This window comes from Acartia tonsa, chromosome 7 (assembly GCF_053477335.1).
Source record: "Acartia tonsa isolate MP-2025a chromosome 7, ASM5347733v1, whole genome shotgun sequence".
NCBI lineage: Eukaryota > Metazoa > Arthropoda > Copepoda > Calanoida > Acartiidae > Acartia > Acartia tonsa.
Window position 1 is genome coordinate 48,213,062 of NC_137266.1, and position 26,489 is coordinate 48,239,550.

General features: G+C 33.6%; 1 protein-coding gene across 2 annotated transcripts in view; it reads left to right on the forward strand.

The window, feature by feature from the left end:
- Positions 1 to 25,908, forward strand: part of ocm (over compensating males) — a 42,776-nt gene extending 16,868 nt beyond the window's left edge. Inside the window, exons 18-56 of one of the 2 annotated variants that reach the window (XM_080166475.1) lie at positions 2,340 to 2,411; positions 3,407 to 3,525; positions 3,854 to 3,934; positions 4,532 to 4,579; positions 5,118 to 5,206; positions 5,586 to 5,702; positions 6,131 to 6,201; positions 6,671 to 6,760; positions 7,104 to 7,212; positions 7,669 to 7,801; positions 8,183 to 8,278; positions 8,787 to 8,964; positions 9,614 to 10,433; positions 11,039 to 11,192; positions 11,933 to 12,055; positions 12,748 to 12,879; positions 13,166 to 13,259; positions 13,906 to 13,970; positions 14,415 to 14,519; positions 14,930 to 15,033; positions 15,413 to 15,475; positions 15,781 to 15,872; positions 16,197 to 16,361; positions 16,514 to 16,572; positions 16,974 to 17,208; positions 17,488 to 17,614; positions 18,031 to 18,104; positions 18,540 to 18,670; positions 19,188 to 19,275; positions 19,867 to 19,961; positions 20,319 to 20,602; positions 21,239 to 21,294; positions 21,659 to 21,754; positions 22,987 to 23,079; positions 23,325 to 23,395; positions 23,794 to 23,947; positions 24,379 to 24,434; positions 24,663 to 24,797; positions 25,366 to 25,908. In XM_080166475.1, the coding sequence (XP_080022601.1) occupies positions 2,340 to 2,411; positions 3,407 to 3,525; positions 3,854 to 3,934; positions 4,532 to 4,579; positions 5,118 to 5,206; positions 5,586 to 5,702; positions 6,131 to 6,201; positions 6,671 to 6,760; positions 7,104 to 7,212; positions 7,669 to 7,801; positions 8,183 to 8,278; positions 8,787 to 8,964; positions 9,614 to 10,433; positions 11,039 to 11,192; positions 11,933 to 12,055; positions 12,748 to 12,879; positions 13,166 to 13,259; positions 13,906 to 13,970; positions 14,415 to 14,519; positions 14,930 to 15,033; positions 15,413 to 15,475; positions 15,781 to 15,872; positions 16,197 to 16,361; positions 16,514 to 16,572; positions 16,974 to 17,208; positions 17,488 to 17,614; positions 18,031 to 18,104; positions 18,540 to 18,670; positions 19,188 to 19,275; positions 19,867 to 19,961; positions 20,319 to 20,602; positions 21,239 to 21,294; positions 21,659 to 21,754; positions 22,987 to 23,079; positions 23,325 to 23,395; positions 23,794 to 23,947; positions 24,379 to 24,434; positions 24,663 to 24,797; positions 25,366 to 25,437 (4,946 nt within the window). In that variant the 3' untranslated portion in view covers positions 25,438 to 25,908. Of the gene's footprint in view, positions 1 to 2,339; positions 2,412 to 3,406; positions 3,526 to 3,853; positions 3,935 to 4,531; positions 4,580 to 5,117; positions 5,207 to 5,585; positions 5,703 to 6,130; positions 6,202 to 6,670; positions 6,761 to 7,103; positions 7,213 to 7,668; positions 7,802 to 8,182; positions 8,279 to 8,786; positions 8,965 to 9,613; positions 10,434 to 11,038; positions 11,193 to 11,932; positions 12,056 to 12,747; positions 12,880 to 13,165; positions 13,260 to 13,905; positions 13,971 to 14,414; positions 14,520 to 14,929; positions 15,034 to 15,412; positions 15,476 to 15,780; positions 15,873 to 16,196; positions 16,362 to 16,513; positions 16,573 to 16,973; positions 17,209 to 17,487; positions 17,615 to 18,030; positions 18,105 to 18,539; positions 18,671 to 19,187; positions 19,276 to 19,593; positions 19,707 to 19,866; positions 19,962 to 20,318; positions 20,603 to 21,238; positions 21,295 to 21,658; positions 21,755 to 22,986; positions 23,080 to 23,324; positions 23,396 to 23,793; positions 23,948 to 24,378; positions 24,435 to 24,662; positions 24,798 to 25,365 lie in introns of those variants that run through there. The other variant, XM_080166476.1, reaches the window with a different exon arrangement.
- The last annotated feature ends 581 nt before the right edge of the window (positions 25,909 to 26,489 follow it).

Below are 26,489 nucleotides of genomic sequence, written 5' to 3' on the forward strand. Positions count from 1 at the left end.
GCTATTCCAGATTATTTGTAGGCCTTCTTAAAACAGTGTGCGGGCATGATCTGTACGTTCAGCCGTTTGGCAGCTAGCAGCCTTTAAAATTTATAGATGGAAATATTGCTTACCAGCAATATTTTACCGTGAACTGCAGTAGATCCGAAGAGTATATTAAAGAATTTTAAAAAACGATTTTTAAAGATTTTGATCTTAGAAAGGGCTATCCTCAAAAGACTGACAATTTTGGATGTTTTAGCAAAATCAGCAGATTTTGAGTTATTTAAGGATAACTTTTCAAGGGTCAATATTTTTATAAACCATTTTTTGATTCTTAATCTGCTCTTCAGGAAGGTAAATAAAGCCATACTTTGAAAGAAAAAATTTTCTCCTCCAGAGGGAACCCTTTCCTTTTTTATGAAAATCAAAACTGACATATTGCTGAACAAAAGCAACCAGAACACTTTTGAGCATCAATAGTCATTATATCATGAAAGGAACTGGTTGGAACAGCACGCCCATTGAATTATAAAAAAAATTGGTAATTCTGAGTCGGTGAAATGTATAGGTTTAGATCCTCACTGTAAATTTTAAGTAATACCTTTATGTGCGACATCTTTAAAGGGAGTGTGGACATAAAAATTTCTCATCTGATTATCAAATCTTAACATTTTCTAAGCACATTTCACTACACTGATCAACCAAAAACGTCCTATGAACACTCACTGTCTACAAAGGGTTGAAACTCAGAGGTTATTTAAAATAATAATATCCTTTTTTATTGTGTTGGACAATAAATAACCCACTTTGGAGAATTAGTTTACACTTTTATCAGACTGTTTATAAATAATTATTGCACCTTTATTATTTACAAATTTTTAATTAAAGGTGGGCCATCTAAAGTTACTTGGATACTAATAAAAAAACCTGTTTCTAGCTTTTTTATTGTATTTGGTATTCAATAAAAATTATTGCTTATTTTATCAATTTCTAAGTAACTATACATTGGTTTAAAGCAAGGATTGTATTAAAAGTCAGCTTAACTGTTGTGAAAAATAGAGAACTATGTCAAAAGTTTAGTGTTAGCTATAGAAGGAAAAAAAGACAAGTAACCGCACATTTATAAAGTCTGGAAATTTTTCCCCAATCTTGGACATACTTTGATAATCTGATGAGAAATTTTCTCATTTACAGTCCCTTTAATTACGCAATAAATGTTCATTTTAGGACTTATTTGAAAAAAAGTCTTCTAGTGTTTGGTTCTTCCACCAATTAAAAAATTTTTTAATGCTCCCTCATCATTTCACAAAAACCTTATTATTTCATTTAAAAAAGTTCTCAGTTTTAAGGAAAACTATTTTCGTTTAAAAATATAGGAATATCCCATTTTTTGGGTGAAATTTCTTTTTTTTTTTGGGGGGGGGGGTTGTTAAAGGGGATTTCCTATCCCCTTTATTTGTCTCTGCGGCTTCGCCCCACACTGTGTTTAAAACCACCACATGAACAGTACAAATATTCTCTGAAGAGTAGAGCCCAATTGGTTCAGCAATTACTTTTTACTTACAAGAAAAAATTTAGTGGGGGATATCATTTTCTTTTCTTTTTTGAGTGGGTTAGGATTTACCAACCCCCAAAAAATTGCTTAAAACCACTATATGACCAGTATGTATGTATATTCCCTGGAGAGTAGTGCCCATTCAGTTCAGCAGTTACCAAATTCTTAATCTTTAGACGGACAGACATCAAGCTTCTTTGTATTATAGACTAGCTGTTAAGTACCTAGATTCTAGGACATCCCAGGATATAATTCTGAAAATTAAATAGCCCAAAACCTACATACGACCTCAGTAAAGCTTACCTAAAATTGCTAACCCAATTGTTCAGTAGTTAATGAGATCTTAAGCTTCAGACATAAAACCCTTACTACTTTATTTAATAAGATAAATAGGTACTATTTATCTAAAATATTTGGTACTATATGGTATTACTACATAATTAGTTTAAATTTGTGTACTATATGGTACTATATGAAAATTTTTATGTACTATAAATGTACTATATATTTGTAAATTTTGAGTGGTCACTCTGTATATCAACTTCGTGGTTTATGTGGGAAGAAATGGGGGGGGGGTGGGGGGGAAGGTGGTGTAAGGGGGGGGGGGGAGATCTTTGCCTTCAAAAAGAGGGAGTTGTAAGAAAAAACTCAAGACGGTAATTTTAGCCTACCAATTTAGAATCCGGAATCCGCTATAAAAAACGGATTCCGGATACGGATTCGGATTCCAAAATTGGGCGGATTCCGGATCCGGATTCCGGATCCGGATTCTCATCACTAATTGCTATACATTATTTATTAGGCGATGTAGAGAAAATATATGATGAACTTTCCAGCAGTAGGAAGCATAGCTTTACCAAAGAGTCAAAAACAGGTTAATAAAACTTCTTTAATTCAGGGTATGCTTATATTATGTTCAACATTTTAATCAGTTCTTTCGGAGCCTATAACTAGGGTGCCCTAATCCAGAATGGCTACCCAGTATCCAATTAAATTCTATTCTCAGCCAACCTAAAGTAATAAAGAAAAACTAGCCCCCCCCCCCTCATAATTTATGTAGTGTTCACTCCTTATTTATTTCGGAGTAGAGGGTTTGTGTGAAAGCACCATTTATCCTGATATATTTCAAGGAATTAATTTAATCCACACTCATTTTAAAGATCTTTATGTACATTATTTGTCTAAAGAATTTTAAATATTTCTGTGATTATTAATTGGATTTAATATGCACTAACAGATAGCGGATCGTAGAGGTGAAGACGCTACTGTTAATAAAAAAATTTCTATAATATAAATTTTTAAAACTGTATTATAATCAATTTTATACTTGGTATACAAATCCTTATTATAAGCTGTAGGAAGCTTTGCTAGTTTAGCTTGTAATTCAAAGGGGACTATGCACGAACGAGTTCAAGTGATTCTAAACACCTTCCAGAAGTGAATCTCAATATTTTTTTGGTGTATATACTAGTGTTATATCGAATAAAAAAATACAAGTTTCACCATGGTTTTCTTTGAATATAACTTTGAAATGTTAAGCATTTTTTGACGAAATATCAAATGTTTTGTTGAGTTCAAAAGTTCAAATGAAATAACACGCTAAAAATAATCAAATTCTGTAAATCACGAAAGTACACGTATAAAACTGTTTATAATATTACAAGTTACCCTCCCTTTTTCTAAATTAACATTGTTCATTGAAAAAGTTTAATTATGTGTCACAGCAGTTCGAACTTAACAAATCATTTGATGATATAGAATCACTTGCTCTTGTTCGTGCATAGTCCCTTTTCTTAATCCTGGACATCAGAACACCTCTAGTCATCTATTTTTCGATAATTTTTATTAAATCTAACTTATATGCACTAGAAGAGAGTGAGGATGGTAAATGTGAAGACGCTACTGTTGATGAGAATGCCGACAACAAAGAGACAGATGAAGAGAAGATTGTTGTCGTCAAAAATGCTTGGAAGAATTGCCCTAATCAGGTATAATCAAGTGATTTCAAATTGTGGGCCTTAAAAAGCCCAAGTTTATTTTGTTTTCTTATGTGTTGGCTTGAAGACTTTGTTGGAAATTTAAAAAATTTATTTGTTGGTTTATTCAGTTTAGTGTCCAAACGTTTCAACCACTAATTATAATCTGTAGAATTGGTAATTTCATCATTGGGGATGTACATAAATTTAGCGGCCATTGTCTTATTCCTTTAGATACCTGAGTTCAAGTAGTCAGTTTATCATACTGGACATGGTGTATAGCGGTTAAGTTATGCTTATTCTTGAGGTGTAAAAAAGTAACTCAATAACTTTTTTTCAGGCTTTCCCTGCCTCTCTAAACATGGATGAGTGCCCCCCATTGCGAGGCTTCTCTGAAGGAAATATCAAGCCTATTCTCAAGGTATTTATATTAATTCTTTTAAATTTTTTGATAAAGGGAATAGTAGCTTCCGCAATATTGCGTAAAGTTGTATTAAGATTCCAGTCAAAGGCACTTATTAGGTCAAACTGGTTTTAAATGTGCGTTTAATTATACTATGCGTTTCGTGAACATTTAAAACAGTTAGACTCAATAAGCGCCTTTGACAGGAATCTTACTCAAAAGTCAAAACTTTACGCAATATTGTTAAAGCTACTATTCACTTGATTAGGTAGTTAATTCTTGTTTAACAACTCATCAATAATTACTGTAACACTAGCGGCTACGTCCCTAGACGTCTCTAGGGGCACTTAAGGGGGGGGGGGGGAAGGAAGGTTAACAAAAAGAAAAAAAAATTTGGAGGTGTAATTTTTTTTATGGGTGATTTCTCTGAGAAGGTTGAAAATACCCTTCCTCAAATATTTACAAACCTTCCATGAACTTATAAAAAAAAACTTCACTAGGTATAAAGAAAAACCAAAGGTGCAGTGGTTAGCAAGATCCTTCGCTACATACAAAAAAAGATTACTACTTCACATATACGATTATGCATATTTGAACTGTCCTTATGATGTTTAGACACCTTTGCTCAATGGAGATGGAATGACGGGCTGGGATATTTGCCAGGTAAAATATTTAAAATGAATAGTTGCTTCGCCTCTTGCCTCTAGAGCATCCAATTTGGACAAGCATTTTCCGTGTAATTTGGCTTCAAAAAAATTAACCTTATACTTTAGGTATTTTAGGATAGGTATCTGTTTTGAAAATTAGGTAGGTATTTTTTTTACAATTTTAGCATTTAGTTTAATATTGCTATCTTTGTGGTTTAATTAAAAATAACACTAGTCGAGCACAGAAAACCCTTTCCCCCTCCCCCCCCCCCCCCCCCCCCAATATTAAAATGAATTGCAAATTAGATATGGGTGGAGGTTGTGTACATTAACTAACTTTAGTTCAGGTTAGGTTACCTTAGGTCTAGGATTAGGGTACCGCAGGTATGGGCTCTGTAAAGTTATGGTCCCCTATTAAACATAAATAAAAAAAATGTCCCCTCTCTTTATTTTTGAATTTCTTTAAAGATAAGGGGGAAGAGGTTTCTGCGCTCGGTAGGCGCTAACACCACTTTAATTATAAGGAACCAAAATTCCATGTTGATATTGTTTAGGTTGCTGGTTGTTTTTGTAGTGAGGATGGGACAAAATCCACTGATGTTCCAACCCCTAGTAAACTGACTGCTGACCAACAGAATAACAAGTAATATTTTTAGGTCTTTTACAAGAGGCATGTAGGTTTTACCCTTTCCAACAGTTGAATTTTTGTTATTTGTACATCCTTTAGGACCCTAAAAATTAGGGAGGGGTGGGAGACATTGGGATGTTTATTTCACTAGTTCCCAAAGTTTTATATTAACGTTTTCTTATTCGTTGAGGAGGAAGGACTTAATTAGTGTGATTGGTTGGTTCCTTAAGCTAAATGTCATAACGTTTAAACCACTAATTGTCATCTACATAAGAGGTAATTTTGATCTTGGGGTGGGATTGTATATCAATTTAACGGCTATTGAAATTTCCCTTTAGATCCCTAGCGTTAAACCAAAAGCATTTAAACACAAATAATGTAAATAAATGTTTAGGGCTGCAAAGAAGAAGCTTGCTAAAGATCTTGACCGAGTGAAGAGAGCTCTGAAAACTCTTGGCGTCAACATCATTGAGTATGAAGATCAAGACTCAGAAAACGAAGCTTGTCTAAGGTTGGTCAATGTTTAACTTTCTTTGAAATTTAAATACAAATATCAACATGACCCATAAAAAATATTTTTTAGGGTTTACAGCCCTTATTTCTTAATGTATCATCAAAAGTAGAATTTGTCCTTGTTCTGTATACACTTCCACACAAGACTATATATAAAATTGAAATTTTACCTACATTAATAACTGAGATTTTTAGAGCTATAGTTTTGAAGAAGTGATGGAGTAAAAAGTAGCTTTTTACATGAAACAACATTAGCAAAACTTTTGATGATACATTAAGAAACAAGGGCTGTAAAACCTAAACATTACTTTTTCTGGGTCATGCTGTAGGTATAGTGTATAATTATCACGTTTTTACTTAAACCCTCCTTAGATGAATAAATATTAACAGAATATGTTTATAAATCTTATACACAGAATTATTTAGGGAGTATTGTAAGCTTGGATGTGTATGTGAGAGTATAAAAATGAAGCCCCAACCTCCAACACATTGTGGAAAGGAAAGCAAATAAAAAATCAATGCAAGTTTGATTATTAAGTAAATGCACATTATACACAATTTTTAAAAGCGAAGCTTTTCTATAATTATTCTGTTAAGAATAATATGATTCTTAATGGGACTCATAGAACAGATCATTGAAAATTCTAAAGAGATAGTCCTATAAATGCCGTTAGATAAAGATAATTATTAAAAACAGTATGAAATTTCTAGCGGCTGCGCCTCTAACATCTAGGGCCCCTATATTCGAAGAGATATGGAAGTACATAAAAATAACCTTAAAAAAACCCATACCCAGAAATAGAAATAAAAAAGCCTAAAACCATCTCATGGCCAATAAGAAGCCTCACTGTAATGTAAAGGAGGAACCATATCGGTTCAGCGGTTAGTTAGATCCTTCGTTACAGACAAAAAAGCTTACTACTTTGTATAATAGAATAGCATAGTATAATATTTGGTGTACGCTACAGGTTGAGTGCATGTTCAACTGTTCATGTTCAAAAGAAACTCTCAATTCCTCATTGGGAAATAAGAAGGTCAACATTTCAGCTGCCGTGGGTAAGATTTATTTTGGATTGCTGATTACATTTTACTAGAAGAAATGGATATCTATAGAATATACGTGAATGTTATGATAGGGGGCAAATTGTCGTCAATTTAGGTTGCTAATATGGACATCATTTATCGGCCAGTTCGTTCATATAGTAGAAAGGAGGGGATCGTGTAAGGGGGATAGATGGGGGGGGGTATTTTGGCCAGCTACAAGTTTTGTTTTATTAGAGTACCTTCATGAAAATCCGAACCACCCTCCAAATATTTATCAAATTAGAGATTTAAAATAAAAAAATCATTTAAGTGCCATTAGCCGCCATTATGCAATAACCTTCTTGTTAATTTACAGGTGCCAGAATTCAGGAGAGCTCCCAAAGATTTCTGGCTGCAGAAGAAAGAGCATTTTCCAATACTGTAGTTCTTACTGGGGATAAAGATACACTTCTCATTGGTGGAAGGTATAACTACTTATTAAATCCTTATCTATAAGTAACAGGATATCTGTCTTGCTTCTCATAGGTCCTGGGAAGGTTTATAACTATTTAAGTGGAGGGTAGCACAACCCTGCCTCCCAAAAGAAATCAACCTTGGAAAAAAAATGACCATTATATAAAATTGTTTTTCTTGTTTCAACTAAAATGAAAAATGGGGGAGTCCCCCCCCCCCCCCCACACCATAGTGTCCCTCGAGGCCTCAAGACGATAGCCTTACATAATGTTTTTACTTATTACTTGCATCTTTAGTAATGTTTTACAGTTTTGATACCTACTCTTTTGTTTTCCCCTTTTTTTCAACTCTTAACTCAAATATCTTATTTTTTATTTTGTTTGTGATATAATCATATAAAGTTAGGTATACTTAACTTACCTAACAAGTTAGTTTAAACAAAATATCAGGCTTGTTAATTTTTTTAGCCGAGGAACGAAGCGAAAAAGAAAGGTTCCATCACGATACATCACTGAGGAAGAAGAAATTACTGACAGAGCTACAAAAGAAATTCTTCTTAGTGATAAAACTAGAAAGGAGCCGAGTCTTTCACCTATTGAGGTAAACTTATATTTTAAATGGAACAGGGAGAAAGGGGACACTGGACTCTTTATTACACAAGTCCCTAATAATTTTCTTATTTGTTAGCTTAACAACTTTGGGGATTTAATTTTTGATTGGTTGGTTAATTAAGTTGAGTGTCCAAACGTTTCAACCACTAATTGTAATGTACAGAAGGGGTTAGATAACTGTATGTCCCCATCCCGTGCCAACTTTTTATTGGGCCTTTGAATATCAGCTAATAGTGACGGGAATATTAACACAGCAAAGTCGCTACTAAAAAGCAGAAAGCATTTTGCTTGCAGACGAGAAATGTCCCCAACACTGGATCCAGTTGTCTGGGTTACACATTTAAATTTATCGATTTATTATTTTGTTAAGGATGAAGAAATATTTGAGAGTGGAGTTATCAAAGCTTCCGAGTCTGAAGCGAAGAGAAAACTTGGTCTTCTACCGTGCTCGGTGGTTATGCCTAAGGTAGAATTTATGTAACTTGTCGAGCATTGAAACCATTCATCCTCTTTTTCAATTTTTAAATACATTTTAATTTGTTTGTGTAAAGATAGAGTAGGTAGGCATACTCGGTACTAAGTAGCCCAGAAGGGCTTGCACACCGTAGGTATACCCCCCCCCCCCCATAAGCGCAGGGGATAGGTATAGATAAAAATCTTAACCTTCCCCATTATATTTCATTTATTTCATAAGTAAGTGTGTGTGGGGGGGGGGTAGATTAAGTACTTGAAAAGGAACATGGGAACATTAACATTTAAAGAGTGTCATAACTTGATAAATAGAATATTACTTACAAGTAAAATAAAATTGAATTGCAAAATAAAGGATTCTAAAAAGCAGATGGTTATGATAATGATATCTAGAGAGAAAAATTGTTGTCAGAACATGTCTTTTGTCAAGCCTCTGTAGAGCTTAATTGCGCATTTTTTTTGAAAAATAATTCAACTTAAAATGAATACCTATCTTTTCATAGGTAAATGTTCCCAAACAAACAGAGGTGTGGTGTTTGTACCACTGCAGATATTCCTGCGGATGTTTGCAGTACGAGGATCCCCTCCAGTTTGCTCCAGAAGTTACCAGGTCCAGAAATATGGCTAAAAGATCTCTGGGCGGTAAATTCATCACCAAGAAAAGAAATCCGGAGGATGAAGGTAATTCATTTTCCAGTATGGCTTCGAAACCGATTAATATCCGCTGGATTATAACTTAAACTGATTCTAAGCCATACTGAAAAATCATTTATTATTTTGTATTATATCCAGATTTATATAATTATAAAAATGTACAATCATAATATTAAAACAAGTTTAGTTACCCCGTGCCTACTGCATTTGGGGACTAACAAAACTAGTTTAAATCTTATAATTTTACATTTTTATATCTGCGGAAAGCTGTATATAAAACGTTATGATAAATAATTATTATGTCCCACGGTCTATAAATTAAGCACTATTAAATGTTGAAATGTCTTTGTTATACTTGTCTAATAATCTTTTAAACTTTATACTTATTTAAATGAAGTATCTTCTTTTTTTAAGTATTGTGTTATTTTAATACACTTTACTTCCTTTTTTAAATGTAATACATTGTAAGCTTGTTGTCTTCTGCCTAGGATAAAATTTGCATTATTTTCAATCGAACACTTTTCTAAAGTCTAAAGAACACCAATAGAAAGAATACGAACGATGGTGAAAAAAATAGGTTGTTAAGACAATTTGGAAGCTCTTTTGTATATTTTTTCTTATAATTTTAACTTCATTTCCAATACATTTTTTTTAATACAAAAATAATTCATTATAGAAATCGAAGAGCTTATCATATCTGATGATGAAATAGAAAGTGTCTCCAAAACAAGAAACATCAAAATCAAAGAGGGCAGCTCAGCAAGGACAGCAGGCGTGGAAATAAGCCAAAGCAGTGAATTAAAGATAGTAACCACCACAAAGACAAGAAGAAAACAGGTTTTTCAAAAGATTGCTTCAGCTAAAGATACAAATAATACCTCCACAAAGCCTGATAATGAAATTATTAAGCTGGAGACAATTCTAGAAAGTAAACGAACAAAACAGAATTCTAGACCTTCAACTATTGTAAAAGGAAAAGTTGCAACAAGTCCTATAAAAGAAAAGATGAACGAAAACAAGGATGAATTATCCACAGATGACAACAACAAAGGCTCAACAATTATAGATCTATCCCCGGCCCCAAGGCAGTCTATTCAATATGTTAGATGGGATATCCTGAAAGAAAAGTTCATAAATGGAGATGTGAATATTTACTTTCATATCAGACCTGGTAAGGGAACAAACTTATTGTTTCTAACCAGCAGAGGCCAGTCTAGCTATATAGCATCTGCTATTAATATTGGCACTTTAGAGGGAGGAACTCATAATCTCCCCCGCCTTGTAGAAGCTTGTCTGCTACCCCTAGACAAACAGGTTGACAAGGCAAGCTTTGGAGTGCTGGAAAGTAATGGATTTGTTTGGATGTTGACATCCTTGTTATCATCAACTGCTGGCGGCGAGGGAGCTGCCTTGACCAGCAAACTGGAGGCAGCAGCAAAATCTAGGAAGCAGGACCTCAACAAAGATATGAAGCAGAATATTTCTAATATTAACAGGTATACAAAAATTAAATGTGAAATAATGTTTTATTTCACATGACCTTTCTTTAATAGCGAGGTTACTCTATGATTTATTTTTTCTTTTTTCTGTTATTCTGTAACGCTTTATGGGAATCTTGATTTTCTAGGCTGCTCTTCAATTTTGACCGTTGAAATCATATATTAATTTTGCCCGCTGGTCTTTCAGTCATGCTTCAAAAAAGTAAATATTAAATGTGTAAAAAACATTAAAGTAAAGGTTTTCTAATGTTTCCCTTTATACATTTCTACTCAACATCTGCTCTTTTTCTGTATTTTTATCTGTGTTTTTATTTGTGTTTATCTACTTGTGGATGTTGTCATCCTTGTAAAGTCCATCTGTAGGTAAATTCCAGTAAGTTTTTTTCCAAAAAATAACTGTTTTCCTCAGTACCCTAAAACTTTAGTTTTCCAATATATGGCTTCGAAACTGATAAACATCCGCTGGATTAGAACCGATTCTAAGCCATACTGAAATATCATATATCGTATTGTAGTATATCCAGTTTTCTACGACATTATTTTTGAATCCGCGGAAAGCTGTTTAGAATACGATGTGATTAATAACTATTATATGTTAACAGGCCTAAACCTGGAACGAGCAGGACTGGTCAGGCAGTTGGTCCTGTGTCTCAGGACCAGGAGTCCACCAGGATTGATGTGAGCCTGATGAGCCAGAGACTGCCTGTGGGTCGCTCCATGGTTACTGTTACCAGACAAGAGAAGGCTGTTATGCAGGTGATTTATTATTTTTATTAATTCATGGGGGAAAAGGATTTAATTCAAAGGCTTTTCAGGCCTTTGAGATAAAAAAAGGCATATCTTCCACCAATTTAAGTTTTTGTTTATATATTCTCGTGGCCAACAAAACAGTGATCTCCAGAAAGTTTTGTGCAACACTTTTCTTAGCGCACTCTCCATGTTATGAGATAATGCTCTAGACATTTATATATATTTTATATTTTTTACCCCATCAACTCCTCTCCCACTAGATAAACGAACTGACTAATAAGTGATGTTAGCAACCTAAATTGACACAATTTTTCCATTGTCATAATATCTACTTACATTTTATATCCATTTCTTAATTGCATAGAATAAAAGTTCAGGGGTGTATATTCTGCAAATTTTACCCGGCTGAAGGGGGGGGGGTAATAAAAATAAAAAAATATGTGGTTGGGGGGGGGGGGGATTTGTTTCTATTTTTCTCCCCTCTTTGGTGAAAAAAATATGTAGAAAGGGGCATAATATGAATGAAATTAAGAGTTCTGAAATATTTTCCATTTTATCCCCGTCCTTGCTGAAAAAAAACTAGGAGGGGAAAAAAATATAAAAATTTGCAGCAGGAGAAAAAAAATGAATCTTGTGCAGAATATACACCCCTGTAAAAGTTACACCTCATCCCTGGACAAAAGGTAGATAGACGGTTAATGCGGTTAATGCTGATCATAGACACTTTCTAAATGTTAACTTTTAAGGTAAAACTGCCAACAACCAGTGTAGACCAGTACTGGACACTGGTGAGTGTGTCCAACAATGGACAACCAACTATTCAGTGTCCAGACTCAACACTACTTCTCAAGTGTACTATACTACAACAGGTAGATAGATAGATATATAATTATATGGAGATAGATAGATACTGGACACTGGTGAGTGTATCCAACAATGGACAACCAACTATTCAGTGTCCAGACTCAACACTACTTCTCAAGTGTACTATACTACAACAGGTACATAGATAGATAGATAATTATATAGAGATAGATAGATACTGGACACTAGTGAGTGTATCCAACAATGGACAACCAACTATTCAGTGTCCAGACTCAACACTCCTTCTCAAGTGTACTATACTACAACAGGTAGTAAGATTATATGGAGAGAGATAAATAGACAAACATACAATAATATTTTTAAAAATTTACATATTTAAATGGAATAGGTAGGTAAGAAACTTAAAACAATAAAGGAAATTCTTAAACGTCCGTTAAATACATATAAAGATATTTTTAAAATTATGTGAGAATCATAGATTGTAACCTACCTACCTACCAATCTATTTTATTCCTACCTTTTATATCTTTTTGAAAAAAAAGTTGATTAGGTTTTACTTCTTAATCTACCAAGAAATTATTATTTAATGCTTTCTCGAATTTGTATGCAATTAATTTGATGTCTCTTTGTCTAAGACTAAGTAGTAGGATATATGTGTGTCTATCTGTATGGAATTTTGAATATCATTCCTTTTTTTGGATTTCAAAGTTTGCTTAGCTAAAGCATATTTGTTTAGGCGGCCAACCTAGCGAGTGCCACCGCAACAACAGTAAGGATTCCAATCAATACGGAGACAGGACAGCATTCCAGTTTTGGAGTATACGCCGTGCCTGGTCTTAAGACCCATGTCTTTGTGGGACCGTTCAAGGTAACATTGTTGGCGAAATGAGAAATCATGTATAGTAGGTAATAAGTTCAGTTTTCCTTGAAAGATAGTATTTAGGTATATATTTTCCAGTGTGGCTTCGAATCCGGTGAATTTCCGTTGGATTAGAACAAGCCACAAGGAAAAATCGTGTTGTATCGAATTATAGAAAATTTTTGTGGTTGTTATAATCATAATAACAGTTTGACTTAATAAGCGCATTTGACTAAAGGGTATCACACAATCTTACGGAAAATACGCGAAAAAAATTACCCGTTTTTTCGTTTAGGCTGTTGACACATCTGTGATTACACTGGTAGATGAAGATATTGAAGAAATAGGACAAGTTAATAAAACTGCAAATAATGATGATGATGAAATTAAGGAATAGATTTTGATTTATTAGTATCTATTAGTAGTAACACAGCTACTTTATATATAACTAGCGGCTTCGCCCCTAGCCTCAAGGGGCTTTGCCCCAAGAGGTTTGATCAACCCATATTTTGGTATTTTAGATTTAAAAGAAAAATTTTTAAAAAAAATTGGGGGGGGGGGGATTTTTTTTTTGGGGGGGGGGGTAGTCGACCCAACTATTATAATTTTAGTTTGAAAGTTTTTTTTTTTTGGGGGGGGGAGTATTTTCCATTTTTTGGGGGGGTTGGGGGTGTCCCACCTCCCAAAAAAATAGTTATAAACCTTCCCAGGACCTATGAGAAGCTATCCTGTAAAGGAGAACCCGATCGGTTCAGCGGTTAGCGAGATCCTTCGCTACAAAGAGACAGACATCGTTCTACTTTGTATTATAGATTAGGGTAGTGGTTACGCCCCTAGAGACCTTTATTTACAAATTTAGTCTTAAATGGAAAAAGAAAATAAATTATTTTGGTGGGAGGCCCCTTTTTAAGCTTGATTTCTCTTGAACACCTTACCCAAAATTAGTTACTATCCTTTCCAGGATCTATTAGAAGCTACATTGTAAAGGAAATCATAACGGAACAGATTAAGTAAATTAACCAAATCTATGAATACAGGTTCTTGATAACAAACACGAGACAAAGATTAAACAGTCGGACAGTAAACCAAGCTCTAAAAAGGCAGGGTTAAAGGCTAAAGTAATTTTGATTTGGTGAATGAGAATTTTTTAAAAGCCTGTTCTTTCTTGGATGAAGGCATGTTAAATGATATTGAAGGAAAGATATTGAGAGTAAGTCCTATTGATTTAAAGTGTTAACTATTGCAGAGGACCAACCATTTGATTGCACGATCTTTTGGAAACGTTGGCGGCCGCAGGACAAACTCACCGTTTACTAAGCGATTTGTCATAATTAAGAACAATTTGACTTAATAAGATCATTTAACTAAAAGGTTACATCAAACTTTTCGGAAAATACGCGAAAAAAGGACTCTCTTTAAGCTGAAGTCCTTATCCGCTGATGCTAAAACAGCGTTGGCAAAATTGTAAAAAATCTGCCAAAAAAAAAAAAAATCCACGAAATTCTAAACAAATTAAGCTGAAGTCTTTACCCGCTGATGCTAAGGCAACGCTGGCTGCCGCAGGACAAACTCCCCAGATGATCACCATTGACGAGGAAGATGACAACAAGGAGGGGGATGAAATTGAAATCCTAACTGAAAATCCAAAGGCATAATATTCTTACAAATGGCGGAAACGCACACTAAAGGCCTCTAGAGGCACTTGAGGAAAAGAAGGGTAACTACCCCCTCCTCCTTCCATCAACTGATTGTAGAGGCTGGGATCTTAAGGGATAAGACAATAGCCGAAAAATTGATTTACATTTTCAATGATAATACACAAAATAACCTCTTCTGTAGATTACAATAAGTGGTTGAAAATTATGATAAACATCTTAATTAACCAATTAATTCAAATTCAATAAGGTCTCCAAGGTTGTTAAGCCAACGAATAAGAAAACATTATTATACATACAACTTTGAGGACTAGTGTAAAAAAAATCCCAATATCCCCCCCCCCCCCCCCCTGTTTTAGAGGGCTCTATGGGGCGTATCTGCTAGTAAACGAATATTATGCTAGGATAAGGACAAGACCCAACCAGAGCAGAGTCAGGCACAAATATTGAATAATCAGAATCTGGAGATGATCAAGGATACTCAGGCTCTAGACCTGCTGCACTTCAGGTCAGGATTATATCAGGAATATAAAGGGATAAGACAATGACCGATAAATTTATTTACATCTGCAATGATTATACACAATTTTACTCCTTCTGTAGTTTTCAATTAGTGGATGAAACGGTTGAACACTTAACTCAATTTATGTAACTTTGACTTGATAAGAACATTCGACTGTTAAATAGATTGTTATTTTTCTAAATAAACAAATGGATACATTATAAATTAGATCTTACACCAAATTTTCCTGTTCACTAATAAAGTTAAACACGCAGCAGGCTAAAACAACGATTTCTCTTTTCCCACATCCCCTCCCCTTAACTGGATTAGTAATAGTAATATTGAAAAATAGAGCAGCTATTCTATATTTATTTTAATGATTTAGATCTGGTAAAGTTGTGCTGAAGAAAAGCAAGGCAGCAGAGCAAACTACAGAAGCTGATCTAAGGTAAATAGTAAACAAAAAATAAGACAGCTTCATAGAGTTTTGTTGATTTTTAAAAAATAAATACTTAGAGAATAGTTATTTATTGCATCTTATTAAAGATAGCTTTTTGCGGATATGAAATGAAAAATTATAAAATCTAAAATTCTTCTGTTTTGCCCCTCTGGGCTATTATTACTGGAAAATTCTGTAATACGATGCTATAAAAGATTTTTGAGTGTTGCTAATAATTGATTCTAATCCAGCGGATATCAATCGGTTTTGAAGCCATACTGGAAATATTTTTCCTACTTTTTTTGTTATGCTAGGTACACTCGAATGAAACTGCTGGTGAGCCCTGGAAATCATACATTTGTCAAGCTGGATGCTAAAACTGGCAAGACTGAATTTCAGTATCCAGGTAATTTTATTAGCGTAACTTTGTACCTGCTGCTGCTATGCAAGGTCTGAGATATAAATATTTAGAAGTAGGGGCAATACATAAGCCAAAAACAGGCGCAGCTCATTATCATGCTCAGTTAGATCTTCCAGACAAATATCATATTTGAAGAGCGAATGACTATATAATCATTTGGTTCAGATATACATAATAATATAAGATTTTGTGATTTATCCTGTCATCTATGATTCTATAGGCTATCCGAGGCTACTTATTTGTTTAAATACTCTTTGAATATGAATATACAAGTATTATATAGTATACTTATTCTTATTTTAAATATAGATAAACCCGACTATATGGTGTTGTGTAACAGTCTAAAGCTGGCTAAATCCTGGCTGCTAGAGTATAAAGCTGCAACCAGTAATGATGCCAAGCCCCGGATAGAACAGCAGCAGCTACCTAAAATTATTAGTGTTTCTGGTAGCGGTCAGAGTTCAGAATCTACAGGTGATCATAAATTAAATTCTACTACATAAAGTAATAAGGTTTATTCTGAATCTTTCAATAACTAATTGTAATTACAAATATTGAAGAGTAAAATTTGTAACAGTTACAATCGCAGATTATTTTTAATAAAATCAACATATTTATTAATTTAGGTGAAGTTACCAAACCTGGTTTTCAATATGGAACATTGATTCAATCAAGACAAGAAAAGGTACAACAAAAGAAATTCATATTTATTCATCCGTTCATACCATGATTTTCATATGCGAAATCACAATTTTTGTAACTTGCCTTTCGAATTTCGGACACTTTTAAACAAACAACCATTTTATTGTAATGCTTAAGAGAAGACAATCGACAATTAAATGTTATACATTTCCAATGATAATTAACATTATTAAACCTGTAGATTAAAACTATTTGTTGTTAGTTTGGAACCAACCAATCAAAATTCAAAAGTTCTCAATTTTTTTTAGCAAATGGTAAAGATTCCGTTAGTTTAAACCTTTGAGTACAATGTAATTTATAGCAGATACAATAAAATTTTGGATTGGAATTAAATTTTTAATGTAGTTATTGACCTAATTTTACCTCTCCGACACTTTTTTTTAGGAGCGGAGCAAGCTATTCTACGAGTTGGGTCAGACTGTGCTGAAACAAATGTTCACAAAATCCACGACAAAGCTGCAGATCCTCACAGAAAGTCAGACCACAATCTCAGCACTGAAAGAAGAACAGGAAAGTTTGGAGAGAACAAAGAACAGATTGATCTCGCAGAGGACAAAATTGTTTCAACAGTTTACTAAAAGCCTGGAAGGACTTCCGGTAGATAAGAAGAAAATTGCAGGTACAAATTAAACACTTTTCCAGTATGGCATCGAAACCGATTGATATCCGCTGGATTAGAATCTGTTCTGAACCATACTGAAAAAGCATGTATCGTATGGTATTATATCCAGTTTTCTACGAATATAAAAATGTAAAATCATAATATTATAAGCAGTTTTTTTATCGCCCGAAAGTTGTCCATAATACGATCCATCAACGAAAATAATTCGTAAAGCCTTCACACATAGTTGTCTCGTTTCTTATTTCATTGTTTATTATTAAATTTTCTTTTTTCTAGTTGTGAACCTGAGAAAGTTGGTTAACACTTTGAAGCAGAATAAAGAAGAAAATATTGAGGATGAATTTTCTACATCCACCCAGCATAACAAAGACGTTAACAAATCTCCAGTGTCTGTTCTTAAAACCAGGAACGGGGATAGATCAATGGCTAACTATTAAAACAAACATTATTCTTCTTTTTAATGGGAAGTAACCAAGACACAAAACAATTACTCAGGGGGAGGGAAGGAGTGGTACATATTATTTTCAATAACCTTGTCCTCTCCCTCTGAGAATTTGAAAGCTTGATCATGTATAATCAGAATAAAGGGGGTACGAGCTATACTTAACTTTACCCACGGGGTGAGGACCCTGTGGTGACTTTCAATTAGGTCTTTGAATATCAGTTAACAGCTTCGGAAATATACACAGCCAATTCGCTGCAAAAAAAAAAGCTAAAAGCAATTTGCTAGCTGACAAAAAAGGTCCCCACCATTTGGGCCAGTTAGTAGTCTCGGTTATACATACATTTATTGTCCATACATCAATCCCTGTCATTCTACAGAGTAATCAAGGATGGAAGTGGAGGTGTAAAAATAGTTCCACAGGCTGATAATCCATATACACAGGCTACAGGTATTCAATAGTTCTTGTCATTGTTGTTAAGGCGGCCACTATGACTTAAAAAGGGAAAAGTAGCTTACGTAATAATCCGTAAAATTGTGAGCAATCTTCAAGTCAAATGCGCTAATTAGGTTAAACTGTTTTAAATATGCGTTTGGTCAACATTAAGAATAGTTAGACTTAATAAGCGCATTTGACTGGAAGCTTGCTGACAATTATACAGCTATTCCCTTAGTCAAGGCTTAGAATTTGGCATTAGTTTGCCTTTTTTAACTTATGAGGGTCAACATTTTTTTTAAAATCTGTAAATGGTTTTAAAAATCACTAATAATAATTAATAGGCAAGAGTTAAACATTGGTTGATTAGTATTGAATTTTCAAATTTCACATCCGTTCTGGTATTATTGAAGACAATGTGTCCTTAAAAAAACATTATAAACTTTTTAGGTATCTCAACACTGAACCCAGACGGGTCTATCACCCCTCCCCTGTCATCATTTGAGATCTGGTTGCGAGACAAGCATGGGGGCAAGCTACAGACAAATATTTCTGCTACTTTAAGACAGTATTATCTCAAGGCAGGGTTAAAGTAATAATTAATACATTTAAAGCCAGTTATATTTTATTTTTATGTCAAAAATTATAGTTAAAATATTAAAGATGGTTCTAAAGGTACTTGTGCAGAATAATTTTACATACAATCTCAATAATATTTTTTTTCTATTTTTGCCCAAAATCAAGTCAGGCACTTGAAAGGTTAGGATTGAGTAAGTTAGAGCTGCAATATCTTGCTATAAATGTTAACAACATTAAAAAATCTTTGAAATAACAAACAAATAAGAATAATAAATTTGAAATTTATTGTACGAGCTAGGTATTATTATCTATTACCTATTTGATTCTCTTTGATTTCAAGTTATCATCTAGAGAACCCAAGGGCATCATCCGCTTGTAATGAGATGCAATACTCAAAAGCCCAATGGTGGATATTAACATAACAGTCAAACAACCATTTAATTGCACAAACTTTGTCTGAGAAGTCCTAACTGCATACCTAACCTATTGTACTTGATTATTACTTTATCACCTCTTCAGGCATACAACCAACTAAGTGATAAGACCAAAGCCAGGTATAATACAGAGGCACACAAGCTCAAAACTCTTCACAGCATTCAGCATCCAGGTATGGCACTTTATACAATTCTACAATATATTCAGTGATAAGTTATTTTGGGCAGTTGGTAATTGACAATGTACTTTTTAAATCGTTTTGGAAGTCAGTCTTGTAATAGTACTTCTAATATTATTATTATATTTAGGATTTATAAGTCCAGATAGTATAGAGACCAGTACTATACAGAGTAGTAGTCAGTCTAGTATTAATACCTCTAATATTATTATTATATTTAGGATTTATAAGTCCAGATAGTATAGAGACCAGTACTATACAGAGTAGTAGTCAGTCTAGTAATAGTACCTCTAATATTATTATTATATTTAGGATTTAGAAGTCCAGATAGTATAGAGACCAGTACTATACCGAGTAGTAGTCAGTCTAGTAATAGTACCTCTAATATTATTATTATATTTAGGATTTAGAAGTCCAGATAGTATAGAGACCAGTACTATACCGAGTAGTAGTCAGTCTAGTAATAGTACCTCTAATATTATTATTATATTTAGGATTTAGAAGTCCAGATAGTATAGAAACCAGTACTATACCGAGTAGTAGTCAGTCTAGTAATAGTACCTCTAATATTATTATTATATTTAGGATTTAGAAGTCCAGATAGTATAGAGACCAGTACTATACAGAGTAGTAGTCAGTCTAGTATTAGTACCTCTAATATACAAGGCGTTATACAACAGGCAGGCATTAAGGAATATTTAAACATGTTTTAAATTACAAGATTTTTAACTTTTTTTTACTACCTACAAATTTTTATGTGATATTATATTCTACTGATCTGATTTTTGTAATACTAATTCTTAGGACAACCAATTAGATAAGCATCTCTATAATCAAGTCCTAGAAGTGAAAGTATGTCCTTAAACAGTATCCTGTCTTTAAGTAGTTTTGCAACAAACTTATTTACAATGTTTCGACTTATACATATGTATTCTATTTATTTAGTTCTGACCTTACAAGTTTTAATGTTTGTTTGTCCTCCATTCATTTTAGCCCAAAATAGAAACCATTTACTTATTCCTCCCTGTGATTACCAGGCACGACAAGCTAGAGAAATAGCTGCAGCCGCAGCCAAAGCTAAAAGTGAGAAACAGCAGCAACAACAACAACAGATGTCAGATGATGTCCTTGGTATGGCTCTTAAGTCAAGTGGCCTCATTATCAACAGGCAAAATCCGCAAGTTGTTCAGCAAAGTTCGCAAGTTGGTCAACAAAATGTGCAAGTTGTTCAGCAAAATGTGCAAGTTGGCGCAAAAGAGGAGCTTAATAACCCTAATCTGGTGCAGTGTACCCAAGAGGCGTGGGAGAGAGAACAAGTTAGGTGGGAGAGATATTATTGACTCTTGTGGGTACAAAAGCGTTGCTTAATTAATTTAGTCCTTTGTATAAAATGCATAAATTCTATATTTTTTTAATGTTTCTTAATGTGAGACCAGGGGTGTATATTCTGCACAAGGTTCATTTTGTTTCCCCTGCTGCAATTTTTTAATTTTTATTTAATTTATATTATCCCCCATCCCACAAATTAATTTAGTCTTTTCCTTTTCCCTCCAACAACATATTTCTCATTTTATTTACCCCCCTCCCTAGCAGGGACAATTTTGCAGAATATACACCCCTGTATGAGACACATTCAAAGGTCCAGGATGAACCGGTGCTTTTACTCCAACCAATTTTCAACCATCGACCTTCTTCTGCCCACAACTTTTATTTTGTGAAAAGATCTTTCTAGCCCTTGCAGGGCCTATCCCAGCAGGAATCTTCTAGCCATTATATTAACCTATTCTAAAATGGGGATCAAATAACGTTTTTCTCTTTCAAATATCCGATGATCCTAAAACAAGAAAGTAATAAATGAAAATTTTGTACATATATACATACCTAATTGAAAATTGTTTTTACAGAATTAATACCTATTTAAAATATTCCAATATCTTTATATTATTGTAATGTTTAGGTTGGAACAGTCTATCAGACAGCCTGGCTTTCAGAGAATTATTCAGCACGCTCCAGGTACGTTGAGTTACCTATATGGTTTTTGTAATCAATTTTCAACAGTCTTGTCTTTTTGGATAATTCTTTTTATTTTGGAATTTATAATTTTTCATGGATAAAAGCCATGACATTGTGTAAAATGCGGTACCTCTAGGAAAACTAATTTTCCTCAATCTTATATCTATACCTAGGTATTAAATAGTCTTATTTTAAATTTTGAATCTTTTCACGTAAATGACAATTAAAACAGTTTTTTTGCGTGACAAATCTAATTCCCTTTTTAAGAACTAGCTGCTTCGACCCTAGCATTTAGGGGCTCTAAGCTAGAAAAATAGTTATACAAAAGCTTTTTTTATAACTATTTACCCCTTTCCATGACTAGGTGTAAGCTCTGCTGGTCAAGAAGCTGAGATAACAACAATTGATGATAATACACATGAAGACTATATGGTGGTTCATGGTAGTAATATCAATCAAGGTAAATATTTTTTCATGAAATGCTCAAAAATTGTCTAAATTATAGCAGAGATTTTTTTATTAATATTAAGTTTTTTATTATGAATTATAGGTATAACCGGCACTTTATGCTTTATTTAATCTTTAGTAAGTGACCTTCTATTTCACACCCATCTCCTTCATGATTTTCTTAAACCTCTCTAAACTTTGACATAACTAATAATAAAAGCATCAAAGAACGTTATTAAAAGTTTAAGAAGAATTAATATGGTTTATTCAATATGCATATTAAGATATATATTTTTTTATAAAATTTGTTTTTGTATAATTCTTTATCTAAAAGCGCAAATACAATTTAAGTTGATTAATTTTGACATCTGTGATTGGTGGATTGAAAACTATCTGTGCTCTGATTCGAGAGCTTAAGTGTCGTACATCATTCAAACAATTAGAGCGCAGCTAGTTTTCAATCCACCTATCACGGATGTCAAAATTAATTAACTTAAATTGTATTTGCGTTTTTAAATAAAGAATTATACAAAAACGAATTTTATAAAAAAAAATCTGGTGCTTGCTTACATGTGAATACCGGAGCACCGAAACCCCCCCCCCCCCCCGCTTAGTTTTGACAAAAATCAAAAATAAGGGGGGGGGGTAGTTTTTTAACCCCCCGATTAGTTTTGACAAAAATCAAAAATAAGGGGGGGGTAGTTTTTAACCCCCCCTTAATTTTGAAGAAAAATTAAAACCTTTTACTGGGCCCCCTCCTCCTTATTTTCATTTTCTGTTCAGGGATACATCAATTACTAAAATCAGTCAATAAATAAGGAAATTATGCCCCAAAACATGAATGTCCCTGTAATAAGGTTTCCCCTCTGGTATACTGGATTTTCTTGATTTACCTCACTCAACTTTCTGGCGTGTTGAACAGTGAAAAAACTACCCCCCCCCTTATTTTTGATTTTCTTCAAAATTAAGGGGGGGGTTAAGTCTTTGCCTTGCTGAGCTTTTTTCCTCCTTGCCGTTTTCCAGACATTAAAAAACTACCCCCCCCTTATTTTTGATTTTTGTCAAAACTAAGCGGGGGGGGGGGGTTTTCGGTGCTCCAGTCTACCACATGTAAGCAAGTACCAAAAATCTACCTCTAACAATAAAATTCTTTTAAAAAAAATAAAAACTTATATATATTATTGCATATTGCAAAATTGTCTTTGGTTCTTTTCCTTTTACATAAAATCATATTTTTTTTATTAGGTGAAGGTGAAGTGATTGATAGTTTGAGTAGCGGAGCTGATATACAACAGGTTATCTACCATGACAACCATCAACAACCCATTTACTTTCAAGGCAATTACAATTTTATTTTTCAACTTTAATAGGAATGGTTATTTATCACCCCGAGGATATTAAATTAAAAATCATAAGTAGGGCTAAACCTTCCAATGACCTATGAGAATCTACACTGTAAAGGCCATATGATATTGGTTCAGCTGTTAGCGAGATCCTTTGATACACACAGACGAACACAGATCCTGTTACTTCATTATGAGGATTAAAAAGAATTGTTAATAAATTGTGATTGTCTCTGTTAGGCGAGGATGGACAAATTTACATTCAAGAACAGCAGCAGGTTATTTACCAGGATCAGACAGAACCACAACAGGTAAAATGTCCGTTGAGCATGATAAACTGTCCTACATTTGAAACAAATTAAAAAAAAATAAGGGGGAATACATTATATAATTTGATCTAAACTATTACCCCCTCCTCTTTAGTTTCAATTTATTTTAAAATATGGGGGGGGGGGATGGTTTCAATGCACAACCAGTTATATTTCTGATAAGTGTGTGCTGTATCTTACATAAGATATTTTATTACGCAGTTGTAATATAAAATAAAATTTTTGTTATTCAATAACGTTTTTATTTATGTTGGGAGACACTTTAACCCCTTTTATGATATTCTTGGTTATAATAGTCTTTACGATTCTCAAAATTCCCGCCAATTAATATAACCTCTGAAATTAAATGAAACCTTACATTCTAATTCTTTTTCTAACAGGTGCAGATCCAAGGAGAAGAGCAGGGGGTAGTGAGAAGGCAGACTCGGATCCAATATGCTGGACACGCAGCCACCAGTAGAAGCACACCCAGTAGTAATAGTAGTACGCATCCGCATATACAACAGTACCAAAGCACCAGAAACCATTTACAAGGTGCGTATTGCGGATAATAAATTGTTGTAAAGAACTTATTTTGCTTATAGAGAATGAGATACTCTAGAAACATAACCTCTAAATTAGACAATAGGATAACTGGGAGGTACATTCCAGATATGTCCTTGTTTGTCTCCTTCGGAATCTCTTTTTAAGTTAAACAAATTTTGGGTCATATAAACCATCTAGACATAGGTATTATGTATATTATTTTGCTTAAAAAAAACAATTTACCATTTCTTATTTCATTAGGTACCTACTGATTTTTGTTCCAGCAATGCGTTACAAAAATTAGGACAAATTTTAACAATTGGTATTAAATTAGAAATTCAATAGAATGATAAACTATTTCATACCTAGTTACAATAATAAACACAAAATTTATTTCATTAGTTTGTCTAGAATTTAACTAACTCAATTTTTTCAATCAGATACACACCAGGAGGTCTACGAGATACAAAACCCAAACCAACCATTCAGCCACCAGGTAATGGATGTTGAATATACGTGGATATTATGACAGGGTAAAATTATCCTCAAATTAGTATGCAATTTCCCCTCGTATTTAATGGTCAGGCCGTTTATCCAGTAGGAGGAAAAAGGATTGGGTAAGGACGGGAAGGGGATAGTTATTTCAGCACGCTACAGAGTTCACTTTATTATAGAACATGAAAATATGGTGTAAGATCAAAGTAATAATAAATCCATTGACTAGGTGTATACTGAAGAGAGTTTGGCGTCCCAGGGAAATGTGATACACCAGGGGGTGGGGGGTGGTGTGCCCGCACAACAACAAATTTATGTGGATCAGCTGACTGGCAGACAGGTCATTCTAGAGGAAGGAGCACAGGTGACCAGAATTAGAATTAAAGAGGGTCATTTTTTCGTGTATTTTCTGTACAGTTGGGTGTAACCTTTCAGCCAAATGCTCTTTTTAAGTCAAACTGAGCTGGATCTTTAAATCATTTCAATGGTGCGCGGGGTGATTTAGCGCACCATTGAAATGATTTAAAGATCCAGCTCTGTTCTTAATAAGAACATTTGACTAAAAGTTAACTTAACGGAAAATTTGTGTACCAAGAAAATAGATAGGTAGAAAATAGGACTTAAAGTTAGCAATACAGGGAGGGAGAGGTCATTGGGTTGTTTGTTACATTACTCCCCAAAGTCTTATAGTTTCGTTTTCTTAACAACCTTGATTTTTATTGAATTTTGTTTGGTTGGTTCATTAAGTTGAGAGTCAAAATGGTTCAATCACTCATTGTAATCTACAGAAGGGGTAATTTTATTTTTCACCATTGGGGATGTACATGAACTCATCAGCCATTGTCTTATCCCTTTAAATCAGTGTAGAAAGGATCCTTATAGATTATGATAAGCAGATATTTCTGAAGAATAAAATCAACATTTTTGTTTAGGTTTTGAGTGGTGAAGGTGCAGACGAATATATTATCCAGAATGGACAGATAGTTCAGATTATAAGGGATTAACAACATATAGTATAGTCCATAGTTACAATATCCATTATTCTTGGATTTTTTTTCTCTGTCATATTTTTTTCTAAGGTCATGCCATTGGTACAAAAAAAAACATATTTTTTTATTTAAACTCTTTCAAAATCTAAGTGATATATTTTGGATTTTAGGGCATTTTTGTTGTTTTTGTGTATTTTTTCCAAAAAATTTAGTAAGTAGAAAAATACTATTATTAAAATTTTATAGTCAATACAAATTTCGAAAAAAAAATATCTAAATTAAAGACTTTTTTTTGTTGTACCTAGTTATTTGTAGGTAATAAACTATTTGAGCTTTGTTACAGCTGAAACTAAGCACTTTCTTCGATATTTCTTATTTTAAGGCCTTAATATAAGCACCAAAATTATGTATTCATCCAATGTTAGTTATTATCATATTAAATTACTGTGTTTTATTGTTCAGTGAAATAAATATTTTTTATCATAATGTTGGTTAATTTTAATCTTTTTACAAATAATTTCTAATTATATATTTTTAAAGACGACGTTTATTAACTGGAGAGGGGAATTATAGTTTTTTTTATAGTAATCGAAACTTAGAGGTGTGTGTCAAGGACGTCTATTGGAGGGGGATTGATAAAGGGATGTACCACCTTCCCCCCCCCCCCCCCACCAAAAAAATGGTTGTTGTAAGGACTTACAAAATTTCTTTTTAAAAGCTAAGCTTTTCTATGATTTTGGGTCGGTACGTCCGTCCGAGATAGATAGTTTTTTTCGTTAATTTAGGCATGTTAGAATTGTCATATCGATTTCAAACTTTGCATGGCCATTCCTGTAGTAGTTTGGTACGATTTAGAAAGCGTAGCAACTCTTTAATCATTACCAGAATGTCCATACGTCCATTTTAAACATATTGATTTTTCTACTTTTTTAACAACAAATTTTTTTGTGATCTAATTATTCGCTTGATCTGATTTTTGGTATATAGATTCCTGGGGCAACTCTATAATCAAGTCCTAAAAATGTAAGTAAGTCCATAAACATTATCCTGTATCAAGCAGTTTTTCA